A 26282-nucleotide genomic window follows, 5' to 3' on the forward strand; every position below is an offset into this window, starting at 1 on the left:
GATAGCCCATACATGAAACAGCATACACGTGCATATCAACAGGTTACACACACGCAAACATGTTCTATTCACTGTTAACACCAAGTGGAGCCATTCCTTCCCTCCTTCGTTGGTTCCTTCGTCTGCTGATCCATTTCAAACAGACGAGATGCTAAGGATTCAGTGCGCACAAGACCAACCCAGCCCCCGCTGTACAGCGCCCCGCCGCTAAGGCACACGATCCCCAAATAACCACGCAAGTCAAGGTGTGATTAGGAACCAAGACCCAGTGAGGAAACACACGTGACGACTGAACTGAGAGGCCCGGCTGGTGATGCCACGGCTGTCATTGGTTAAGGGACGGCCACCAGCAAGCTGGGCGCCCGGCCCTGGCCGCAGGCACATTCTCTCTGGGGCTGTAATACGTTTCTGATTAAGAAGAGAGCTGTGAGTCGCAGCCCTCAGCCATCTGCTGGGCAGGACTCACATGGCTCACGTCCCCACCCCACCCTGGCCCCCAGGAGTGCTGCAGAGGAACGAGAGACAAAATTATTCCATGTGACTCAGGCAGAGAAAGGCTGGCCTGGCTCCCGCCCACTGCTCCCTCCCTGCCTGGGGGGAAAACAAAAAACCAAACCGTGGTGGTGGGCATTGCTCTGCGTGGACCTCCCAGGGACATATCAAACTTCGGACAGCCCAGCAGAGCCCACTGGCCTCTCCTCTGCCCCCTGACTTACTCGACCTTCTGTCCTGGATCCCGCACGGACCTCCTCACTCCCGGTCCGCCCTTCCTCCCATTCTCCGGCTCCTGCCCTCGCTCATGCCCTGCCCTTCACACGGACTCTTCCAGGAACCCCCTCACTGACTCCAGGCTACAGACCTCTCCTCTCTGGCCTCAACATACTTCCCTAACATTCTTGGTGGCGACTCCCCACCCTCCACTGGCATCTCCTTCCCTGGAGGTCTGGCAGGTGATAGGAGAGGGCAGGGGCCTGAGGGCAAGTTGACAAAGGGCATGGTAGGGCGTGGCAAGGATTCAGGCCACCTGGAGAATGCTTGTCCCCGTGAGGGGCCACAGCCACAGGTAAGCGCAAGTGGCAAGATGAGCCAAGGCTTCAAGTTACCAGACCTTCGGGCTTTTACAAGAACCGGATTTGCTTATGAAATCCCTGGATTTATTCAAGTTGGTCCCTAATTCACATTTGAAACACTCGGAGTGATTTGTTCATTCCTGTACTTCGGACTTTCCTCTGTCTGGGTCCCACCTCCTCTTCCAGAACCGTCTCCCACGGTGGCTGTCCCTCCTGCTCATGGCACGACCATACCGTGCTCCAAGATGTGCCTTGTGCGTCACACCGACGCTGTTCCGCATGTTGTCCTCCGCGTCCCCTCTGATGTCCGTCCACATCCTCCCTCATGAAGCCCACCTCGCTGCCAACGCTTAGCCCCGAGTCTGATGACTCTGTCCCTCCCTGCCTTGGTGCCTCTCCTGCATGTTGTAACTGTCCTTGCACGACACACAGTCTGACCCCAGTGACCAGCTGCGTGTGCGCCCCTTTCCTCGCTGGAGGGGAGACTCTGCGATACAGACACGGTCCTAGTCAAGACCCGGGATGCGTCCGATGCGGAGACACATTTCAGGAACTGTGACAGTCGGAAGTGAAAAACAGTGTAGGGCTGGGCATTTGGGATTCGGCATCCCAGACTCACAGCACACCCAGGGTCTGCTTCCAGGACACACACCCAGTTTCTCCGGGGTCTCTAGCCCTCAGCCCCAGCCCAGCCACAGGACGTGCCGCATCCCCATCTGCACTGCGGCCCTCACACGCTGCCCAGGCCTCGTCATTAGTAACCCGACGCACGTCTTGCTTTGTTGTTCCCCCCAGTTTACGGCCAAAAACATCTGTGTGAGAATGGGCCTTGCTAGAGTGTTTGGCCCTGCTCCCCGCCCCTCCTCCTGCACCTGGAGTCTTGGTCCCCTCAGGGCTGTTTATGACTGATTGCCGTGGTCCAGGAGGGAGCAGGTGCAGGGCAATGGGAGTGCACATGAGTTCATGCAAGTCAATGAGCCTGCTTCTCAGTTCTGACCCGGAGGACAGAGGACCAGAGGAGCGTGTGGGCCGGCGCAGCCAAGGCAGGACGTGGAACACAATAAAATGTGGCTCGGTTTTCCCGGAGGTGTGAGCTGGATAAGAAATGGCCCCCAGATGTGGATCTGAGAGGTCCCCTGAAGTCTGCGGCATGGCAGTCAGCGGTCTCCCTCTATGGAATCAGAGAGCCCTCAAGAAGCAGCAGCTTCGTCTCTGCACACGGCCCATGTCACACTCTCCACCGTCGTGTGAACTGCGGGGCCCTGGGCCCTGGCCGTTTGCACCGACCTTGGTCTTCGAGACACTGGCATCTAGAAGGACACAGAGCCGTCCCTCCCCCATCCCCCCTTCCCACCCCCGTTGTCAGCTCCCCTGCAGGGGTCCCTTTCACCCCTGGGTTGGGTTCACATTGAAATGAGAGAAAAGATGGTTCTGGTGCCAGGCGAAAGGCTTGATGGGCGCCGGGAGCCACCATTTCTTCTTGGTGGTGGTCTCTGGGCCCAGGAGCTACGAGCAGATGCTCTTATGCTAAGCAGTGTTCAGACCTTCCACTCAACAGGCTCTTTTCAAGTTCTTCCTGTGTGCTGAGCCCGGTACTAAACTCTGCAGGAGACAAAGGTGCCAACCAGGGGTCCTCATCGCCGGTGCTTACAGCCCATTAGGGGAGAGAAACCGTAGGCATCCCTTCAAGTGCTCCAGGTCTTAGGAGAAGAACTCAGGATGGGGAGGAGAGCATCTACCAGGAGAGCAGACGCGGAGTTGGAGGCTCGTGCGTAGGTGCTGGCAGGGGTGCAGGCCAGCTGACTGCCTGATGGCAGGGGGTGGGAGGAGGGCAGAGTTTAAGCACATGAAAAAGGCCCTGAGAAGTCTGCCTTTTCAAGCCCAGCCGGCCAGTGGCTTTGTGTCCTTGGGAACTGAGGGGACTTCTGCTTTGTGGGGTTCCCTGAATAGTCACATGAGCTTGTGGTCAGTGGAGTCGGCTGCTGAAAGTGGGGGTCTCCTCCTTTTGGGCCAAGAGGCTGTTTCGTTGTTACTGTGAAATCATAACCCAGTCATGGGCAAATGAAGGATGCCAGTCCTTCCAGGAGTATCTGCTTTGGGACTCCAACGCTCTCAGTCCCTGGGACCGGGATGATGAGGTCAAGGCAAGGCCCTGCAGCTTCCTCCTTAAGGAGACGGTCAGCTGCCCGGCTCTGCTTCCATGACTTAGGCCTTGACACTGCCAGTTCTTTCTGCTTTAAGAGGAAGTTTTTCCCTCCCAGCAAACAATCCCCTGGTCTCCATAGTGAGAAGCTCTATAACTTCACAGAGTCATACCCTTCCTATATGGGAGCTATGCACCTGCCTGGATGGTTTCAAGGCCAAGGCTCTAGTCACACAGTAAGAACTTAGCCAACTTCTTGTTGGAAGTTAGAAGTCATTAGCTCAAACAAGGGGAGACTCTTGTCTTTAGCCATGCCCTACTCCCCACACCCTCACACCCTCATGGTAAATTCCTTGTCTTTTCTTAGGTAGTCTTTCCCCAGATGTTGGGGGGCTAACTTCTGGTAGGGGTAGGTGGGGATTCCTAATCATGACATTAGAGGGTTTGGTTACTGTTTCAAAGATTCCTTACATGAGTTCCCACAAGGCCTAGGAGATTTATGGAGATCTGCTCTCCCTCCAATGCTCAGTCCTCACCACATGCCAAAGTCCTTGGGCAGGTTGGCAGATCAGGCATGACTTGGACCCCAGGCCATGTGTCTAAGGAGTAGCTTCGTGATCCAAACAGCATTTGTGTTCCTTGGCTTAATGTCTCCCAGCCGGGCTAATAAAAACTCTACCCAAAGAGGAGCCTCATGTGTCCTGAACTAACTCACCCAGAACAACAGCTGTCAGGTCAGAGGAAGCCGATAGTCTATGCAGATTTCTTACTTCAAGCTAAGAATGTTCTAGATCTTGATTAGTTGCTTTTGTTATTTGTTGACTGCATACTTCTGCCCAAGCCCTCCGTGGGAGTGACTGACTGCACGGAGCGTTCACATCAGAGGGAGGCAGGTTTGTTTTCAGAACAACCCCTCCTACCCTCAGGGAGGCGAGTGATATTAGGGTCTGTTCCTCTCATAGAGCTGTGAGTGGCCGAGACTCTGGGAGAGTCAGCATGCTGCCCTCATAGCATAAGCCAGAGGAGTCACGGACATCATCAGCCACCCCTCTCCACCTTCTTGCCATTTACTTTATTCTTCGTCAGGTGCCCTTTCTCATCTGAGCGGCACTACAGTTCTGTTAAAATAGGACCATAGATTAAAAGAACCACAGGCCCGGGCTGGACCTTTCTTTGGAAGGAAAGCAAGAGATCATTGTCAAACAACGTGGGGCCTCAAATAAAAGGAGCTGCTCCTCATTTCTTTTCATAAGGAACCAAAATTTGTTTTCTGAGAGCACTCAGAGTTGGAGCCTGGTTGACCAGATGGTCTAATGGGCTCCATAACCTCACTTCCCTGACCTGGAAAAGAGCCTTTGATGTTCTCTCGCTCTTATTTTCCAGGCTCTCCTGGAAAGCAAGTTTACTACCACCCTATCCAACCATACCTTTCATGACCTTGTGTGCACTTTAACCATCTTCCCCCTGGTCCTTTATCTTCTTGTCCCCAAGGCCCTAACTTCTCGAGCTCAGGAGGTACCAGCAGGAAATGTTGAGCATACACTGCCAGCTTCACTACCGAGGCATGCCAAGCTAGAAGAGGCTAGGTTAGGAAGCGTCTCTACGGTCTGAAGCAATGGATGCCTTCCTGTCACCGAGGCCTAACTGATTCCTCCTGGATTTCTGGAAGTCCAGCTCCAAGGTGACATTGGCTGCTGCCTTCAAGCTCTGTGTCTTGTCCCTTCCTGGAGGATGATGCCAGGACCTGGGGTCCCCAGTTCACAGCAGCCTGACCTAGGGGAAGCAGGATGGAGGTGGCGTAGGCCGTGACTCTTAGGGAATCCATGTGAGCCCAGTCAGCTTCCCTTCGGGTGCCTGGCTTCTGTCCTCCTGCCTCTCTTCCACCCTGGCTTTGGGGAGTTCATTGCCCTGCTGCTCCAAGGGCCTTTGCATCAGGCCTTCAGCATAGAAGGATTCTCCTCTGCTGCAGAGGTGGGGCTGAAGGCCCTGGGGCTTTGGGTCACTATGAAACCAAAGTTTCTTCCAGAGGTGATCCCATGCCACCATCTAAAATATAATGATCACAACATGCACCTTTGAGTTTCCCCTGCAGTGGTAGCTAATGAGGAACCTTAACTCCTCTGTGGTGTCTGAGCCTCACAGAAGCCCTTCCACGTGCTGCTCATGTCTCTGCAGACTTGATCTGTCCTTTCCCTGAGTCCTCACTCCACCCCTTCATTCCCCCTCCTCCACTCCACCCCTCTACCTGGAAAACCCCTCTGTACCTTTCAAGACCCAGCTAGAATGTATGTCCACACCTTCTGTCTCCAGAACCACTGTAGGCTTGAGCAGGGACCACCCCTTCTGTGGCCCCTCAGGGTTCTGTGCCCATGCTCTCCACAGGCCCTTACCATGCGCTGTTCCATGTGTGTGGCAGCTGGTCTCCAAAGATGGCCGCCAACAATCCTGCCTCTTCCTGTACACACTTACCCCTGACCCCACCAACAACTAGGGCCTATGTCCTCTGTCCTGGAATTTTGGCTAGGTCCATGGCCACATTGAAGAAATGACCCATTCAGGAAGGGGACCTTCCGCTCCTCCTCTCTTGATACACTCTCTGTCAGGGAGCTCCCTGGGATCCAGCTGCCATGCCTCAAGAAGCCCTGGCTGTGGAGCGGGTCTCATGTAGGCCCTCAAGTTGACCATTGCCGTTCCACTCTCTGCTGCCAGCAAGGTGAACCAGTCATCGTGGACGCCCCCAGGCTGGCGCCCAGAGAACTAAAGACCCAACCAATATCACACGGAGCAAACGAGGGACAGGACTGAGCCCAGGCTACCCACACATTCATGGGAGATAATAGAACAATTGTTCATAGCCGCTATGTTTGGGGTGAGCCATGGGTAAGTGACATGGATGACTGAGACATTGTTTCTGTATCATCTACGAGATTATAAACCCTGTGTGGGCAGGAGCTGGGGTCTTGGTCATGTGTGTATATCCCACACCCAAAACAGTGGTCTGGGTGAATGGTTAGAAGCTCAGAATCGATGTTCAAGGGGCCTGGGGTTGGATCCGTCTCCAGCCCTCACTGGTTATGAGGCTGTTATCAGTCAGAGTTCAGGTGGGGCAGCAGAGCCACAAAAATGATTATAGGACAAAGGGACTTATTATAGAGATTCAGCCTGAAACAAACATGAGCTGGTAAGAAGGATGTCCGGAAGGGGCATCAGAGGATCAGAGTCACTACCCCATCTGCCTAAGGGGCCAGCCTGGACTTCCCAGAAAATCGAGCCGCCACACACACCCGGCTCCTACTCTGGATGGACAGGGTACATGGGTGGAGAGGTCTGTTGAAACTGCCACCTCTGTCTACCTACCAACTCTGTCTGAGAGTGTGGGGCCTCTCTTGGTCCGGGGGATCTGAAGCTGTGTGACAAGCCTGACAGGAAGTCGAGGAGAACAAGAATGAGCTGGGACCTGCTAGAACCTTTGCTTTGGTCCAACACCACAGGCACAGTGGCCACTGCTGCCCTTCCGACTTCCAAATCTCATACAGGCTGCTCTTCTGGTCAGCTCGCTATGGCCCTCTAAGCTAGAGTCGTACAAGGAACGGAATTCAGCCTTCAGCAAATGGCTTTCCTCAAAGCTTTGGTTCCTTGTCAATAGAAGAGGGAAATGAATACTTACCAAATTCAGATTGTTGGAGAGATTAAATGGGAATTAGATGTATGGTTCGTTGTGTTCTAAATTCTCAGTGCATGCTAGTTGGGCTACTTGCCATAGGAGAGCGCGTTCCTGCTCATGCTTGTTTGTCGGAGGAATGGATCGGAACTCTCTGGAGAGGCATGCTGGGGGGCAGGAAATACAGCATGGCCCAGAACTTCAAGGCCAAGCTGGAAGAGTCTGGACCTCTCCCAGGAAGCTTCCCTTTCAGTCTTTAGTGGCTCGAGGAAGGAGAAGGGGTAAGAAAGCAGGACCGAGGCAGTTTTCTGGTCCTCCTGGGGCTGCCCTGAGGCTTTGCTCTCTCTACAATGGGATGTAGAGATGCGTCCTCCCTTGTACTGCCCCAAGCCTGCCCAGAGTTTCCAACATCCTGGCTATGGTGTGTTAGCAGCCCCTCATCCCCGGGCATCTACCAGCAACGGAGGAGGTGGAGAACAGCTGTGGGTATGAAGGCAGACAATCCGCCTTCACCTGGGTCTGCACAAAGCTGGTGTTTGCCACACAGCAGGGAGTTATCTGGGTGGCTAGGAGATTGGGTGAAGTCACCAGGCCACAGAATACCTAAGGGAGAGAGCTCAGAGCGCCGTGGGCAGAGGATGGGGGGATGTGGGGTGCTGGTGTTCCTTTTTACAGGGAAAAGAGAGGCCTCAGCCCAGTGGCCTCTCCTGGGTGGATAAGCTGCTCACCCCAGTTCCACTCTTAAACCCCTAGAGCCCACCCTTCATACAGGGCCAGTGCAATCTTTATTTAAAACATGAACCAGACCACGTTACTCCCCACGCCACTCCAGGGCACACACGATATGTCAGGTGCATCTTACGCTGTGGCCTGCAAAGCCCGTGTGAAGCGGCCTTACCTCCCACTCCCCCCACCCCCTACCTCCTACTACGCTGCACAGTTTTGTGCACAGTTTCTGACCCCTGAGCTCCCCGGCACCCAGCCCAGAGCAGACTTAGCAAATGCAGGGCGATGTGGAGAATGAGCGCGTAGGCCCGAGCTGCTGGCCGCGTCTGCCCCCTCCCCCTTTCCTTTTCCTCCGGCTCTATTGGAATGTTTGATCGTACGAGGAAAATACAACACATATAGGTTGAAGGTGTATAACATAGGATTAGACACGCGTGTATATTGCAGGACAATGACCACAGGAGGTGAGTTAACACCTTCCTCCCTTCACACGACTGATTCTGCGTGACGTGGATTTACCATCTACTCTCTCAACAACTCTGGGCTAGAGAACGTGTCCTTGTTCACTATTATCACCACGCTGCCCATCAGAGCCCCAGCAGTTATTTATCTTATGGCCAGTAGTTGTACCCTTTGAACCAACGTCCCCCTAGGTCCCCCGCCGCCAGCCCCTGGCAAGCGCCATTCCAGTCTCGATTTCTAGGAGTTCAGCTTTTTAGATTCTGCATATAAGTGCGATCATACCATATTTGTCTGTCTCTGTCGGACTTACGTCACAGTGTGATGGTCTTCAGTTTCATCCATGTTGAAAATGGCAGGATTTGTTTCTTCCTTATGTCTGGGTAAATTCCACTGTAGACACACCACATGTCCTGCACCCGTCCACCCACCGATCGCGGCTGTAACATTCACTCATCGACGGACACTGGAACGGCTCTCACCTCTTGGCGAGTGTGAATAATGCTGCCGTGAAGATTAGAAACCATCCTTCCAGGAGCGAGTTTGGGTATCTATTCGAGACGGGGTTTCTATTTCCTTTGGATATAGATCTAGAAGTGAGAATGCAAATTCAAACGGTAATTCAATTTTAAATTTTTTGAAGACCCCCCCCCATACTGTTTCACGTGGCGGCTGTGCCAACCTACACGCCCAGCAAGGGGTCCCTTTCCTGCACAGCCTCACTGGTACTTGTCGGCTCTTGTCTTCGTGGCGACAGCCGCCCTGACAGGTGTGAGGCGGGGGAGCTCACTGTGGTTTTGATTTGCATTTCCCTGACGAGGAATGAGATCAAGCAGTTCTTCATTACCTGTCGGCCATCTGTATGTCTTCTGTGGAAAAAGGTCTATTCAGGTTCTCCGCTCATTTTTAGTCAGATTGGGGCGGGGTTTGTTTTCCTGTTCGCTTTGCGTAAGTTCCTTGTATATTTTGCTGATGTAACCCCTTGTCAGGTAGATAGTTTATTTTCTCCCATTCAGGAGGTTGCCTTTTTCTTTTGCTGATTTCCTTTGGCAGAAGCCCCTTAATCATTTCCAACCCCTTCCTTCTGAGCGAAGGGACCTGACCTTGGGGACGTCCGGTTCTCCATTATTCTCTGACTAGGTTTGACCAAACTCCCACTCACGCTTCCCAGCATCTAGAAGTTCTTAGAGGGGCTCATCCTGCCCATTCTCATTCATGATGCAGTGAGCGTTTGAGCACTAGAGCCAGAAAGTGAGTCGGTCAGCATGAGGGAGAGGCAAAGCTGCCCTTGGCCTTGGCTGCCGCCAGGAGGGCCTCTTCCCGAGCCGCCTCCTGGGCTGTGAGGCCTGGGCTGCAAGATCCAGGGAGCAGCTGCTCATCCTCCCCGGGCCCCCTCCCAGACTGGGACCCCGCATGGGCCGCAGTGTGGCCTCCGCATGGCCTGATTGCTGCCAAGACTGCCTCTTGGCTGACCCTGAACCCTGTTGCCATCAGGGGCCTCTGGAAACATCTCGAGTCAGCCCCAAGGAGGGCGGCCTTACTGAGGAGCAACAGGGGAGCAGGAAGGAAGCTGAGGAGGATGCTAGAGAGGGAAGGGCAGCTGAGCAACCTGTGCTGGGGGGGTAGATAGTGGTTCCGGGGAGCAGTTCAGAGCCAACAAGAGAGAGGGTGCTGGGGGGAGGTGAGGAAAGGGGACGCAGCCACCAAATAGAAGCTTCAGGCAGCAGCACTGTCCACACCCCACCAGTCCAGGCAGGAGGGGATCAAACAGGGGCCCTGGAGCCAATGTGCCAAGGCTTCCAACCCCAGCGAGTCACTCAGGGACCTTGGCCAACTCACTTAGCCCATCTGAACTCCCGTCCGCCCCTGGCAATGGCACCTACACTGGAGAGCCAGCACAGCAGAGGTAACTGAGGCTGTGGGAGATTATCTGGGGAGCTGTGCTTTGCCCCTGGTGAAATCCCCTTCCAGACTGACTCCGGGCCGGCTCCGTGAGGAGCTCTGTCCAAAGGGACTGCCCCTGGGGTGGTGCAGATGGAGGTCTGCTGAGCTCGTCCCCCTGGAACATTCTCCTTAGGACCCAACCACCATGCCGGGAGCAAGCGTAGGCAGGTGTGCAGAGAGGCCCATGTGAAAGAGAGTCAAGATCCTGACCAACAACCATCCCCCCGGGCTCCCAGCCAGCAGCCAGCAGCACACACCACCTGCCAGCCATGCGACCGAGCCCCCGTGAACACCATGGGAGGCCGAAGAAATGCCTAGGCAGCCCATGGAGTCAGGAGAGAGGATATACGTGTCGTGTCCAGGGCTGGGGAGGTGCGTTACAGAGCAAACACCCAAACATTGTCTCGTGGAATTGCAGCGAGACCAGCAAGTAGACAGCAGGCGCTCCATAAATGTCGCTGTTCTCGGGACCGGAGCCTGATCCTAACAAGCCATGAAGTGTGAACCCTTGCTGCTCTCCACACACAGACGCCAACAAGCAGCGGGCCCGAGAGTTGGCGGTTTGCAAAGCACTTTGAGTCTCAGACTCGACCCACATCACCACAACACGAGCACCAGCGGGATGAGGGGCCAGGCCCAGGATGACTGAGCTCCTGCAGGGCTGAAACTCAGTCTCGCCGTTCCAAGCACAGCGCCATTTAACGTAAGAACTTCCTCACAAGCGGCAACAGGTTGTGGAAGGAGAGACAACAGCCCAGAGGGTTAGCAGTTCGCTCTAGGGAGCAGACCTGGGACCGCCTCCTCACCGTGTGGCCTGAAGCAAAATACTGAAGGGCAGCTTGGGTCCCGCGTCTGGGAGACGGAGGTAATGCCCGTGACCTGGCCTTCCTCCGTGGAGGAATGCCGTGAGAATCCAATCAAAGAACAGGTGAGAAGGGGTGATGGTTTTTCTACAGTTTCTGTAGAATTCTTTGACAGGTTCTGGTTCCTTCTCATCATTACAGTGGTCATGCATCTCTCACAGGACAATCTGGGGTGCACACTAGGCCTATATGCCATGCCCTCTGAGAGCTTGAACTCTGGAAACTTTCGACCCCTGCTGGTGGCTGGAGAAGGGTGCTGTTGGCCTCCGTCACTGACTGGGCCAGGCTCTGGCCCTGGGCCCTGAGCAGGAGGAGCGGTGGGCAGAAGCCGTCCTTGGTTCCTCCTGATAACACCCCATTTGGACAGGTGCAGGCCACACCCCAGACTACTAACCCTTGACCTTGTTTTCTTCCAGTCAAGGAAGAGGATGCACTGGCCCAGCCTCTCCCACCCTCGCTATTTTCTTTCCCCTTCTCAGTGGGAAGATTGTGGGGATGCGTCCTGAAAAGTGAATGAGGCGCTCATGGCTTGGTCGAAGGGCATTCTCCCAGAGTGAAAACCCTAGGACATCTCCAGCCTCAGCACGTCTGCGTCAAGACCAAAGGGCACAAATGGATAAGCCTTGCGGCTATCTGGGGAAGCGCTCTTGGCAGCAGGAACCACAGAAAGAACCGCGCCTCCTGCAGCTCCCCCTCTGCTTACCATCTCCCAACAGCAGAGCGTAGTCATCGAACTCCAGAACCAGACGTGGCTGCAAGGTCATGAACGGGTTCACAGAGCACATTCGGAATCGGCCGGGATCCAAGGCACGATCCCACCTTGCGTTCCGTTGTCTCTAGTTCCCCAGTCTGCAGCCACTTTTTCGATCTTGTCTCTTGTGACCTTGACAGTGGCCAGTGAGTTCGTAAAATGTTTCTGACCCCGAGGCTGTCTCCAGTTTGCTCGTGATTAGACTAAGGTTGTGCGTTTGAGGCAAACACGAGGCGGTACTTTTCTTGGGGGGGCACATGAGATCAGTCCGTCTCAGGCCGGGTGATGGGAACCTAGGTCTCCTGGCTAAGGTGTCTGCTACAGTCACCACTTTCCCTCTGTCATTACTGTCATACGGGGAGAGACCGTGAGGATCTACAGATGGTCCGTTTCTCATCACGGACGTTCTACGCACTAATACCCATCAGGGAGCCTTACCTGTAGCAATGACTACAGTGTTTGCCAGATGGTGATTTGTTCTTCCCAACATTTCTTCCACATTTACTCATTGGAATGCTACCGTAAGGACGTGATGCCTGCTCTCCTATGCACGCGTTTGATTATTTATTTATCCCAAGATGAACTTGAGGGTGTAACTTGACTCTGCGGGTTATCACCCTTTCCTCTCGGTTTCTCTGTTGCTCGAATCGCTCAGGCTTTGATGTCTGGGCGCTCCGAGGGTCGGCCCCCCTGTGCTTTCACCTGCCACGTGGGAGCGTGTGGCAGACGTCCTGGTATCATTGCTCGGGGGTGGGACCTGGCTTTCCGACGTTCTCGCTGCTCTCCAGGCGGTCCTACTGTGCCGCCTGGGTTGAGACCCGCTGATGGAGGGCGAGGCCTCAGCCACCGAGGAGGAAGCTACGGCTCCGAGCGGGGAAAGCACTTGCTCAGAGTTAAGCCGTTGAGTCGGGGGGCCCTTAGCACCCCAGGCCTGGGTTTCCCCACTCCTCCCTAGCAGCCAAATCCCATGCCAGAGCAATCAGACATTCTGGACGATGGTGCTTATAGCCGGGGACCCCGTCCGTCCTTTCAGAGCGTCCATGGGGTCACAGCAGTTGCTCCCTGTCGGCCCTCCCCCGCCACCTCCCACCCCGCCCCCCGTCGGGTGCCATCTTGGAACAGCTTTAAGACGCTCTTCACCTTCCTCGCTCCCCCCCCCTTGCCCACACATGCAAGTGTGCCGCGGGGCTTCCCAGAGACTGCACGACAGGGGCTATTCAACAAGCTGACTACAGCCGCAGATGGGGAAATTCAGTCTTCTGTGAGGCCGGGCATGAAAGAGATTGGAACAATAAAACACACCGCGCTTCTCATTAATTTCTGTTTTGGAAACTATAGCTATCTGTCATAAGAAATGCATTATATAGGTTTATTGCGTTAATGAATGAATACGGGAACATATTAAGTATCTGTCACAGTAACTATTGATAGAGCTCATACAAAGGACTTTGGGCTTATCAGTAATTTTTGAGTGTAAAGAGGCCCCAGAAGCAAAATGGTGTTCAAGAGTATTCTAGAAATGGTTTTCTACTTTTCTAGAATATTCCAGTCCCATGGGATATAACATTAAGGAAAAAAAAAAAAGTCCTACCCTCTACCAAATTCTCTAAGCACTGGTGGGTTGTCAAAGCGCTGTCTCATCCCCTGCCTCACCACAGTGTCAGCGACAAGGGCCCTTCTCTGTGACTTCCACAGCTTACCAGAACACCCACAAGCAAAGGGCAGCACACCTTACATGTTGTGAAAATGATGGAGATTTCAAAAGTAAATGACAATTTTATGTTTATGAAAAATTGTAGATAACTAAAATACCTGCTAACGAGTTAGTCTTTGTGATGCAGATGGAATTCTTGCGTTGTGGCTGGACCACAGGGAGAACGGAGACATCCAGCTAGAAGCCCGAGCGAGTCCTCCTTTATCGCCCCGTCCTCTAGCAGGTGGAAGCAGCGGGCACCGGGGAGCATGTGGTGTCTTAGCCCCAAGTTTTCAAGAGGCAGTGATCCCAGTGTAGACCACACGAGGGTTCTTAGTGGATCTGGGGAGGAAGTGGTGTTGGAGCACCGGGTGTGTGTCTGTGCAGAGATCCAGCCTCTGCCTTCAGGCACATGTGGTGTCCAGGGAGACGAAGGGGTGAGGCTCTCAGAGCGGCAGGGCTGCAGAGACCCTCCGTGAGGGAAGGCACTCACGTCTCAGCTGAAACTTTCTGCAGGGCCTCAGGCCTGGGAGAGCAGGCATCCCGGTCTGCCTTCTGGGTCTCCTGGCTGTGCATGAAAACCACCCAGGGAAGCTTAACCCAGCACTGATGCCTGTGTCAGGCCCATGCTGGAGAGGACTGGCTGCCTGTAGTTTTTAAAAAAGCATCGGGGGCGCCTGGTGGCTCAGTGGGTTAAAGCCTCTGTCTTTGGCTCAGGTCATGATCCCAGGTTCCTGGGATCAAGCCCCTCATTGGGCTCTCTGCTTGGCGGGGAGCCCATTTCCTCCTCTCTCTCTCTGCCTGCCTCTCTGCCTACTTGTGATCTCTTTCTGTCAAATAAATAAATAAAAATCTTTTTTAAAAAATGCATCTGGTGCTTTCTGTGTGCATCCAGGCCCAAGGACCATGATTCGGATTTTCCTGGGTTTGCTTATGGCCTCCAGCAAGGACTGGCCGCATCATTCACAGGGCCTAGTGCAAACGGAAAATGTGAGGCCCCTTGTTCAGATAACTATGAAGAGCTTCCAGATGGTGACAGCTGAGCAGCAAACCAAGTTTGGGACCCTCCCGAGACCAGGAGTCCCTGAAGATTCCCTGGGCGTACGCCTACGAAGCCGCACCTGCCTCTGCCTGTTACTGCCCTAACCACTTCCTCAGAGGGACCCATAGCTGACTTGCCCTCCTTGGTGACAGTCCCTGAGAAGAATCCAGGGCTGGCTCTCCAAGGCAGCTGGTCCTCCAGTCCCGTGTAGCCTCAGAACAAATGAAGTCATCTCCAAAGCCGGAGGCAGGCAGAGGAGCGCGGGCTCTGTGTTCGCCCACTCTCCTCAGAATGACCTCACCCTTCCTCAAAGCCCCATGTGTGCCGGCATCTGGCTGCAGGCCCAGCCACGCAGCTGTCACTGTGTGCTCACACCCTCCGAGCAGTCCGGCCCCGTCCTCGGCCCCCTCCCTGGACCCGCTCCCTGGAACCGAGTCTGCTGTGGATTTCCCGGCAGGGGCCGGCCACCGACGGCTATGCCCCAGAGTGCAGACACGGAGAGGAGAGGGGCTCTTCTCCTAGCAGGATGGAGAATTCCCAGTGTGGGCCGTGGCTGTCATTTCACCCCAGTTTCTGGAAACTGAACCATCGGCTGCCGTGGGAATCCGCTCCTTAGCCCAGGTGGTGGACGGAGCGCTCACAGCGCTGGAGATTTCTGTTGGCCGGCTGTGCTCAGGGAGCCTCCGGTCCTGTCTGCGCCCCAACTCTGGCACCCGGGACAGGGCCAGGCCTGGGACAGGGATGCCTTCTCTTATTTACCCTCTTCCTTTTTGTCTGGTTGGCTTCACACCTGGAAGGTGGTGCTTCATAAACAGTGGTTTTGGGAAAGGAAAGAAAGCAAACATGCATGTGGTCAGGAAGGGCAAAGAAGAAAGCTTATTTATCTTGGCTCCCTCCCCAGTCCTAAGCCTGGGCTCTACATCCAGTAAGTAGTTAATAAATATTGACTGAATTAAATCACCTCATAAATCATCCCAGATTTCCGGAACATCTAAGATCAAATGCTCATTGTTTGGAGGAGGGCACTGGGGCCTCCAGAGTGGACGCAAGCTGAGCAGTCCGAGCTCGAAGAAGGCGGATGTGCTCATTTCAGGCACCTGGGGAGCTTTGGCATCTCCTAATTTTCAGTCTGCACACCTGATTAAATCCCGTTTCGGGGGCGGGACCCAGCTACAGTATTAAAGCTGCAGGGACCATCCAGGTAATCCTGTTGGAGAGCCCAGGTTGCAGAGGCAGAGGCTGTGCCTGGGGACCCCACCAGAGGAAGCACTGTCTGTGCGCCGGCATGCCCCAGGGAGCAGGGGTGCCTGGGAGGCCCCTGCAAGGGGATTTCCAGGGAAAGTTAACAGGTGGACATCTTGAGGCAGAAGAGCAGGTATACTAGTGCACGTTCATCTCGTGTCTACCTGGCGTTTTGCTGGAAGGCCCAGGACAGGCTGAGGGGCAGCAGCTTGCCCTGGGACCAGCCCTGACCCTTAGAGTAGGGGATCTGCTGAGCGCCCCAGTGCTGTGAAGAAGCTTGTACTACATCGGGCCCTTGCAGGACTCGGGCTGCCTTCTTCCAGTCAGTCACGGGAGCCGAGACATGGATGGATTTCTTGAGGTGGCTTGTCTAGCACCTACTCTTTTAATAGCCTATTATTCAAAGTGGACACAATTTAGAGAGACCAGAATGATGCACACTCATGCACGCACGCACCCATCACGAGATCGATGACCATCCTCTCGGGGCTCTGCTGATCCATTCATCATTCATTCATTCCTATTTTCAGTTTAAATTTACAATGATGGGGATTTTAGTTCAATTTAAAATTTTTAAAAAAGATTTTATTTATTATTTGACAGAGATAACAAGTAGGCAGAGAGGCAGGCAGAGAGAGAGGAAAGGAAGCAGGCTCCCCACTGAGCAGAGAGCCCAATGCGGGGCTCGATCCCAGGACACTGGGATCATGACCTGAGCCGAAGGCAGAGGCTTATCAAACTGAGCCACCCAGACACCCCTAAAATTTTTATATTTATATATATTTTTTCTTTTACAATGAAAACCTTGGTTCCTAACAACATCATAATTACTTGTACGATTTATTTTACAATAAATGCAATAACTTCAGGAAATAGGTACCATTACTACCAATATGACAACAAAAACAATCTGAGTTTTTTTTTGTAATTCTTTTTGTCCTTCAGATATATGCCATTAAGGATATACCCTATTACCTGAAGTAATTCCTCTCTGCAAAATGAATCCACAAACTCAATATGCTATATTCATTTGCTTCATGTTCCTTTTGACTTCTAGAAATTGCTTTCTTATTTTTTTATTTAATTTTATAATTATGTAAGACATCAACTTGGTTCCCAAGTCAAGCATACCGTATAAAATAAGATTTAGTCGAAGAAGTCTAGGGTCTACCGTAGTCCTACCCATCGTGTTCCTGCTCTCCTTCTGTACATTGCCATTTTACTTCCGTGGTTTATATTTTAAAATTATTTAGTAACTTGTTTTTAATGTCAGCATACGTGTATGTATCTGTGCGGCCTCACCTTCTTCGATAAAAATCAGCATAACTGTATGCATTGATCTCTACCTTTCTTTTTTCACTTAACATACCGTTCTAGAGAAAAGTCCCCAGCCAGTGTCTGTTGATGTTCATCATGGTGTTCTATAGCTCCTAAGAGCTCAGTCATGTCATCGCGTTCAACTCAGTCATTCCCTACTGTGGGCATCTAGGTTGTTTCCAGTATTTTATTCTTACAAGGGAGCCGCCATGAAGAGTTTTATGCGTGCATCTTACCATTCCTCTTGGCCAGTATTTTGGGGATCGATTTCTCAAAGTGGGATTGTGGGACAAGGGTAAGTGCATGATCATTATGTTAGACATTGGGAAAGTTTCCTCCACAGGTGTAGTTGGAGGAAGATAAGAGTAACTGAACATCTTCCTGAGGATGTTATAAGTTTCTCCTTGGAAGAAACTTGGAAGAGTTAACATGCTAATCTATTTTGGTAAATCATATCCTCAATCAAAATGATTTGACTCTTGCTAAAAAAAAAAAAAAAAAAAAAAAAAAGGAGGTAGACAGGTTTGCATTTCAATTTTTTTGTTGTTATTTTAAGTTTGTAAATTTGTGCACCCAGCTTTAGTTTAGAACAGGATCCTTTCTGAATGACTTCCGAGGAATCGCCAGTCAGAATTTATTGTGCAGGAAGAATGGTTGAGGTGATCGGCTAAAGCTGTTTGGGATAAGAGAAATGTGAAGCATCCTTATCTTGGCTTTCCAGAAGCTTACATTCCTGCTGAGGTGATCAGGCTGAAAAATAACGTAACATAAGATAGGTTGTAATGTAGTCAAGCGTGAGTTGCTGAGAAATGTCTCTGTGGCTGGAGGACATGTCAAGTTAGACTGATTGGGGAACACTGCAGAGAAGTGGGATCTAACTAGTCGTGGGCTGGGGACAGAAGCCCCTCTCCCATGAGAGGGCTCTGTGCAAAGCTGGGAGGGGATGAGGCGCCCGTGACATGTGGGCAACCTGGTTCATTCTTGTGAAAAGGTTCATACCTGAGGACCTGCTTCCTGGGTTGGGAGGAATTGGGAGAGGCTGTTTGGCAATCTGCTGGAAGCCACTGGGGGTTGGGAGGAGCAGGTTCTGTGGTCAAACGGGCTTGGGTGTTCTGAGGGGGATGTGAGGAGAACTTGGAACAGGGAGAGTGGGTAGCAGGTCCCCAGACTTGCCCGATCTAGTGCACCAGGAAGGAAGGGCGCGCATGGAGGCAGGTGCGGGAGGGATGAGTCACTGCAGGTGAGGGGCAGAGCCAGGAGACAGAGGGATGGCAGAGCTGCAGGCTGATACGTCAGCAGATCTTGATGGAAGGAAAACGTCAACACTGTCTTGCTTGTGTCTGGGTACTCTGAGTGGAAGCAGTGACTGGAGAATTCAGTTGGACCCGCTGTTGATGAGATGGTCTATGCACCGCTATGGAGAACACCATATGGGTTCCCAAATAACCCCTAGGGTTGATGGAGAAGGGTCCCACAGGGCAGGGCTTGGAGCCCTGTCTGGAAACCATGTGGGAGCTTTCACAGTTGAGGTGGACGTCCCACTGTCCATCATCATTCCATCCTATTCTCTGTAACAGTCCTCTTCAAATCTGTCCCTTCTCGACACAGGTCCTGGGGACCAGGGACCAAATTCCATCCCTGCTCCAGGAGGCGGCCAACAACCAGGGACACAACCCACATAGTATTTCCGGGCAAGTAAGTGGTCCAGGAATGAGCACCGACTCCTGGTTTGGGATATTTTTTTGAGCTACTGGAGCAACAGTCCCCTTCCTTGGCTCTTTCCCACTGGGGTTGCAGCTGAGAGGGTCTAGCGATGGAGGAACCGCAGGCATCCAGTCATCACGGGTGCCTGTGGAACAGGTCAGTCACAGCCAGGACAGTACAGGTGGCCTCTTAGTAATTTAAAAACATTTTGGGATGAAGAGTGCATTGCACAAGTGTAGATAAGCTATGCACATCCCAGGACTGACTAGCTCCCGTTTGAAATGGCTCCTTGGAAAGCCACACTTCACAGCAAGTTGCTTAAACCCTTTATAAAATTAATCAGTGACCTAAGCAATGTGGGAGACAAATGGGCATCTACAGACTATGCTCTCCTCTCTCCCCTTCACATAAACTGAGTATAGAAATCCCACCAGCTGGGGCGCCTGGGTGGCTCAGTGGGTTAAAAAGCCTCTGCCTTCGGCTCAGGTCACGATCCCAAGGTCCTAGGATTGAGCCCCACATCGGGCTCTCTGCTCAGCAGGGAGCCTGCTTCTCCCTCTCTCTCTACCTGCCTCTCTGCCTACTTGTGATCTCTGTCTATCAAATAGATAAATAGAATCTTTAAAAAAAAAAAAGAAAGAAATCCCACCAGCCTCCTGGTCTGGTCTTTGAAGCCAGCCCTCATGGCCTGGGCGCCTCAGGCCTTGTGTGCCCCTTTTCCAGAAAATGACATTGTGGGCTGCCCTCAGAGTGAATCTTTCTAGCAAAGTGCTTGTTGTAGATTCTGAAGACAGAGTGGGGAGCATGGGATAAGTTCTGCAGGGGAGGAAAGATAATTTCCCTCTACTCTTCTGAGTTCTTGGTGGAGATTCTGGTAATAAAAGATTAACAAGAGGAAGACAATCAGAAATGTATTAACATTTATCTGCCACGTATACGTAGAGATACAGCCAAGGAAAAATGAGTAACTCCCAGAGGTGGCTTGGAATTCTGGACTAGAGAACATCTTCTCTGGGAAGGTGAAGGCGGTGGAGGACTCTTAGGGAAGAAGAGTAAATGACTTCGAGGAAAGATGAACTGGCCCTTAGAAGAATGGCTGGGAAGCATAATGCTTTGTGACTACCTTTATCTGGGCATGGTGGTCATTTTTATCCTCTCTCCTGTGACAGGAGTCTATCCTTGCTGGTTGATGCAACTCCCAGGGAAGGGATTTATGGCCACTGAGTCCTTTTCTTTTTTTTTTTTTTTTAATTTTTTAAAAATTTGAAGTCAATTAATTAAAATATAATGTATTACTGGTTTCAGAGGTACAGGTCTGTGATTCATCAGTTTTCTGTAACACCCAGTGCTCATTAAATCACATGCCCTCCTTACTGTCCATCACCCAGTTACCCCAGCCCTCCACCTCTCTCCCTCTCCTTCCTCTCCCTGAGGAACCCCTCAGTTTGTTTACTATGATTAAGAGTCTCTTATGCTTTGTCTCCCTCTCTGGTTTCACCTTGTTTTTTTCTCTTCTTCCACTATGATCCTCTGCTTTGTTTCTTAAATTCCACATATCAGTGAGATCATATGCTAATTGTCTTTCTCTGTGAGTCTTTTTGGAGAACTGGTCATCAGGCAGATGAGGACAGTTCACAGTAAGCCTTTCTCTCCAACTGCTGCTCTTCAAGTGCCTACAGCTCAAAGCCGTCAATATACCAAAGTGGCCTATTTGGGGTGGCACGTGCTTAACTAGTCCTATTTTGGGGAGGCATATTCTGCTACCCTTCAGTTCCATGATTTTCAAGTGCATGTGTGTGTGTTTGCTAAGCACATTTTCATGCATTTGTCAAGCTTTGTTATAAGATTTGCTTTCACGGTTACATACTCCCGGACAGTGATGGGGGATGCACAGTCCCATTTACCTCTTGCAGCTGGTGGTGCTGGTATTGGGCATTACAACCCCACAAGTGTGAGACCAAATTGCCCTCAGGGTTTAATTGACAAAAATGGAAGAAAACCAAGTTCTGATGAATTCACTGAGGCCTGAATTCAACTGTGGACCCGACTTTTCCAGTTCAGGAAGCAGTGTATTCCCTTTTTGTGGGGGCATTTGTCTTTTTTTTTTTTTTTTTTTTTCATCTGTGAAAGATTCCTAACTGATGAGCTCTTCCTTGATGCTACATACCGTAAGGCTGGAACAAGGTGGGAAAACACAATAGCACTCAGTCATTCCGGCAGAACCAGAAACAGGATACATGGGCAAACTTGATCTGATTCATTCCACTTTATTCTGGATGTAAATTACAGGTAACACAACTCGTAAACATACTAGTGGACATTGAAAACTAAGGCCATTCTGTGAGTTATTTTTAAAACTTGTTTTGTACATAATCTTTTAAAAAATAAATTACCAAAACCAAGATTCTCTTCTGAAATAAAAGCTTAAGGTTGGTACGAGACAACTTCTGGGCCATCTTCAATCTGAAGCTCATTGCGTGACAACACCGTGTTTGCTTGCTACAGCATAAATAATAGCTCTAAGGCAAAGGCTACCTCAACATCAAGCTCTCCTCTCCAGATGTCCCCAACAAAATAGTGTTTACCACAGTGACCAGTGTTTACAAACTATTTTCCTCCCAGTGAGTAGCAAAAAGAGACTTTTACCTAAGAAACACATTGTAGAATTCTCGGAACAAGAAAAAGAACAGGACCCCAAACTAAGGCACTGAAAGCACGTTATTTATATAAAGAAATGTAAACAATTTAATACCAACAGGCTCCCTCCATTAGAGTCTCTATTACAAAAGTGCACAGGGGCATCGCAGTCAGGCCAAGAGCCTGCAGGCCGGGTGCAATGGGCACATCACCCCTTCACCCAGAATTCGCAGAATTCTGGCCACCAAAGTCCAGCTCCCAGTGTGGTGCTGAGAAGTAACTAATGTCAAAGTGACACAAGCGGAAGCTGGTATTTCTCCCTAATCTGTGTGTTAGTGTTATAAACAAGGAAGGGTTTTACCAGGAGTTCGAAATTACGGGCTGTTTTAACATTTTCTTCTGGTCTTTTACCACATTCGCCTACTGGTTTGTATAGTGACTTTGGCCTCTTATCAGAGCTTTCTGGTGGTAAAACCTGGGACCTCTTCAGCACCCTTCCTCGTAGTTTACTATTTTAAGTATAATGGTTCACGTTCCATACAAAGCACATTTGCTTTGTTTAAAACGTTTCAGAATGGTAAAGAGCGAACAGTTGGACAGACAGTACTGTAAACGTTCCATAGCCCACTACTAAGCTGATCTTCAAAGGACCGAAAGAGCTTTCAGTGGGAAGAGAGCGGCTAGACTCAGAAGGACTGACAGCTGCTCTGAGTCCAGAGTGATGAGGTGGGAAGGGGCGGAGGGCTCATTCCTGAGGCCGATCACAACACTGAAGTTAAATTAATTTTTACTTGACATTTTTTAACCAATTTACAAAGCTCTAAGTTCCAAACCATTCACTATTTCTTTAAATTCTTTCTCTTAAAAAAGCCAAACATGTAGGAACAAAGAATTACGACTTTATAAGAAGTCTTACTGCAAAAACACAAAACCCCGAAAAACAAAACCAGAAAACAAAACAGAAAGAAGCAACTTCTTTCTCTTTGAAGTTATCGTTTCTGATTCAGAGAGCAGGTACGATGTCTGTACTCCCCAGTTTGGGTGCGTAAAACAAAGTTGGCATTATCTTAAACATGTCTTTTATGATCCAAAGAAAACATTTTCTTCAAGAGGAAAGGAAAGAGCTTTCCTCTTGTACAGGTTCCACGCCATCCTCTAAAGGTTACACCACAAACAAGGAGCCGGGGAGCTGGAGCGCGCGGCCGGGTGGGCTACACTACAAACACGTCTGGGGCAGAAGACGCGCTCTTCTCTTGCCCAGGACAAATGCAGGGCTAACTGTAAAACTGTGTTTCCAAATATAATCAAGAGGAGGTCTAAGAGAAAACTAAATTAGAAACCTCTTTTATTAGGACCAAAAAAAAAAAAAGTTAAAAAAGAAAAACACCTTAAAAACCACGGGATTAAACAGCTGGGTCTGGAGCAGATGTGCACAGTAATTAGCCGCTCCAGGCAGGAAGGAAAAGGGCCTGGGGGGTGTGGTTAAATATAGGCCAGTGCGTGCGCACGCACTCCTCGGTCCCCCTCCGGTAAAAGTGATGTCAACGGGGTTCTGCAAGCAACCCGGCCCTTTTTCTCGGTAAGTTCGGCTCACAATGTGCTTACCTTTCATGGCAACGCATGTTTCCATTGTTGGGTACAAGTCACTGCTGAGCAAAAATGGGCTGTCGTTAAGGAGAAGGCATTCATGCCAAAAGGGTACATAAAACAGTAGCGTTTGAGGCCGGTGGGAGGCAGGAGGAAAGCGGGCAGGTCTGAGAGCAGCTCGGGATTTCTCACTGCCTCACGTCTTCTGCTGCTCTGACCAGCGTCCCTATCCTGTGACAGAAACAGTCGGGCCAGCTCCAGCAGGGTGGAGACAAGGACCACGCATCCCTCCTGCCTCAGAAGGGCACTGGTGCTGTTGGTCTGCTGGAATTCCCATGGACTCCAAGCGCCAGCAGTATTTAGGCAAACGACTGGTCAAAAGTGGATTTAAATTTCAGTACTCAAACAGGCAGCCTGGGACTAAAAAAGGAGAGGGAGAGCCCTCATTATCATTAAAAAGGGGTTCATTTTCCTGTTATCAAAAATCCATCAGGGCTGCTAGGGAGGAAATGAGGCCGAGCCACGACCGCCAGGGCTGCACGCGCTGGTGCTTTAATGCAGATGACGAGACCCGTGCACGTACAGAAAATCCAGTATCCTTCCTTTCTGGGGCTGGTTTAAAGAACTATTTCAACAGACACAACTTCAAGAGTTTCTGACCCCAGTGACAGACCCTTCCATGCATTCCTTTAGAAAGGTAAGTGACTCGATGTCACGCAGAAAAAGCTCCCCCTGCCGATGAGCGTCAAGGAAACCAGCTCAGAGCACGCAGGAGTAAGCAGAAGGGAACAACTGAACGGTCTTCGTTCCTATCTGTACAAATCCAAACTAAGGCTTCCAAGCGGAGAGCCTGTGGTTGCTCCCTGAGAAATGTCCAGGTCTTACTATCCATGGGGAAGAAAGGGCACAGGCGGTCTTCTGATGTCTAGGTAAGTGCGAGGCTAAATGTCAAGGTTTTATGAATAATGAAGGGCTTCCCAGCAAAATGGTTGGTTGGTTGAAGGACGTGGGGTTTCTGTTTTCTGGCCTCAGGAAAGGATGCAATGGTTTGACTGGCACAGAAATGAGCCGGGGGGACAGTGCTGGGGGAGGGAACCCAGAGGAAGGGCTCTCACCTCCAGTGTCAAGTGCCAGCCCTTGTTCTGAGCCCCGCATCTGCCTCTTGTCTCTGGAATTTGTTAGGAAATAGGATTGGGCCTGTAGGAAAATCTTGTGTGTCCCTTGTCTTTTAACAGCCTGGTGGCTGCTCTAGGGACACTCTGGCCCGAGTTATTTTATAGCAATCGCTCCCTGCTAGGCATATTGAAATTACATTCAGAGAGTTAAAAAAAAAAAAGTGTGTAGCAATATTTTCCCACAAAACTAAGTGCAAAGTATCTTTAACAAATAAGGATGGTAGTAGAAATATTTGACATAGTCATGCAAAAACGCGTCTCCGTGTAGAAAGGCTCGACACATTTCCAAAATATCCCCTTGGTCATTAACACTGTGAACCTTATGATCTCACTCCTGTTTCTTTACATTTAAATGTGGCTGTTTGTGAAAAAACCGGTAACATGCAAGTTCAACCATCTCCAGTCCGCCAAACAGTCTCTCGAGCAGCACAAAGAGAAGCATGGTGATTATAAAATACCACCGAACAGGACTGTACAGATATATGAGGAGGCACATTGCAGGGCTGAACAGGGTCCAGTAAAGTATGGAGAGCAATTTGAGCACAAGGACCCTGAGCTCAGACTTGCAAGGTGGAATTACAGTCTGTCCCGTAAACTGAAAATTCTTCTTCCCTTGATAGAAGGCACGAAGCCTCTCTTCCTTCTCCTCCCAGCGCCGGTGGCACCAGAGCTGCAGGTCCTCCTTGGACACGGGGAGGGCGTCTACCGGGTAGCGGTGCACGTGGAAGTGAATCTCCTTGGGGAAGTCCCCGAGGACGAGATGCTTCTCGGTCTGAGGAATGTTGTGAGGGTACGCCACCGTGATGTCGTGGACCGCGTCGAGGTTCTTACCTAGGTTTTGGAAAAGATAAAAAATACAGACTGAGTAATGATCAATGCGGGGCAGTAAGGCTGATTCAAATGACAAGGCAGAACCAAAACCAGGGAAAAAAATCATGACAGAGTGAGCCACGGTGAACAAACAAGGACTATACAGACTAGTGTTCCTAGATTTGGGGGTCAGATTTACCAGTCATTTTTAGTTTTTTTATTTGCTGCTAATCACCACAAAGACCTTCAGAAAGAAATTATCTTCACTCATGGAGACAGTAACCTGTAAACAGTAAACAGGTTTGAGATAGAAGCAATTTTTTTCATTTAAATTCACTTTCATCAACACGGTTTCAGAGGTAGAATTTAGATTTGTCAGTTGCATGCAACACTCGGTGCTCTTTCCACCAAGTGCCCTCCTTAATGCCCATCACCCAGCTCCCCGCCAGCAACCCTCAGTTTGTTTCCTAGAGTCAAGAGTCTCTTACTGTTTGCCTCCCTCTCTGTTTCTATTTTTTCTTTCCATTCTTCATTCCATATATTAGCGGGATCATATGATATTGGTCTTTCTCTGACTTATTTCACTTAGCATAATACCCTCTAGTTCCAGCCGCGTTGTTGCAAATGGCAAGATTTCGTTCTTTTTGATGGCAGAGTAATATTTCATTGTATGTATATACCATATCTTCTTTATCCATTCATCTGCCGATGGGCATCTGGGCTCCTTCCATAGCTTGGCTGCTGTGGACACTGCTGCTATAAACACTGGAGTGTATGTGCTTCTTCGAATCACTATGCATCCTTTACATAAGTCCCTAGTAGTGCATCTGCTGGGGCGTAGGGTAGTTCTATTTTTAACTTTCTGGGGAACCTCCAAACTGTTTTCCAGAGTAGCTCTAACAGTTTGCACACCCACCAAAAGCACAAGAGGGTTTCCCTTTCTCTTCATCCTCGCTAATGTCTGTTGTTTCCTGAGTTAATTTTAGCCATTCTGACTGGTGTGAGGTGGCATCTCATTGTGGTTTTGAGTATTTCCCTGATGCTGAGTGATGTTGAACATTTTTTTTTTTTAATGTGTCTGGTGGTCATTTGTATGTCTTCTTTGGAGAAATGTCTCTTCATGCCTTCTGCGTATTTCTTGCTGGATATATTTTTTTTTTTTTTGGTTTTTGTGTTGAGTTTGGTAAGTTCTTTAAAGATTTTGGATGCTAACCTTTTATCTGATAAGACATTTGCAAATATCTTCTCTCATTCTGTTCGTTGTCTCTTAGTTTTGTCGACTATTTCCTTTGCTGTACAAAAGCTTTTTATCTTGATGAAGGCCCAATAGTTCATTTTTGCTTTTGTTTCCCTTGTCTTTGAAGATGTGTCTACTAAGAGGTTGCTGTGGTCAAAGTTGTCACAGAGATTGTTGCCTGTGTTTTTCTCTAGGATTCTGATGGATTTCTGTCTCACATT

At 50.5% G+C, this 26282-nt stretch overlaps 1 protein-coding gene across 2 annotated transcripts in view; it reads right to left on the bottom strand.

Annotated features, from left to right (window-relative positions):
- Window positions 1–20866: 20866 nt before the first annotated feature.
- Window positions 20867–26282, bottom strand: part of LCLAT1 (lysocardiolipin acyltransferase 1) — a 184043-nt gene continuing 178627 nt past the window's right edge. For both annotated transcript variants that reach the window (XM_044261824.1, XM_044261825.1), the window contains one exon: window positions 20867–24845. In XM_044261824.1, the coding sequence (XP_044117759.1) occupies window positions 24343–24845 (503 nt within the window). In that variant the 3' untranslated portion in view covers window positions 20867–24342. The remainder of the gene's footprint in view (window positions 24846–26282) is intronic.

The sequence above is a fragment of the Neovison vison genome, chromosome 8, assembly GCF_020171115.1.
Source record: "Neovison vison isolate M4711 chromosome 8, ASM_NN_V1, whole genome shotgun sequence".
Classification (NCBI taxonomy): Eukaryota; Metazoa; Chordata; class Mammalia; order Carnivora; family Mustelidae; genus Neogale; species Neogale vison.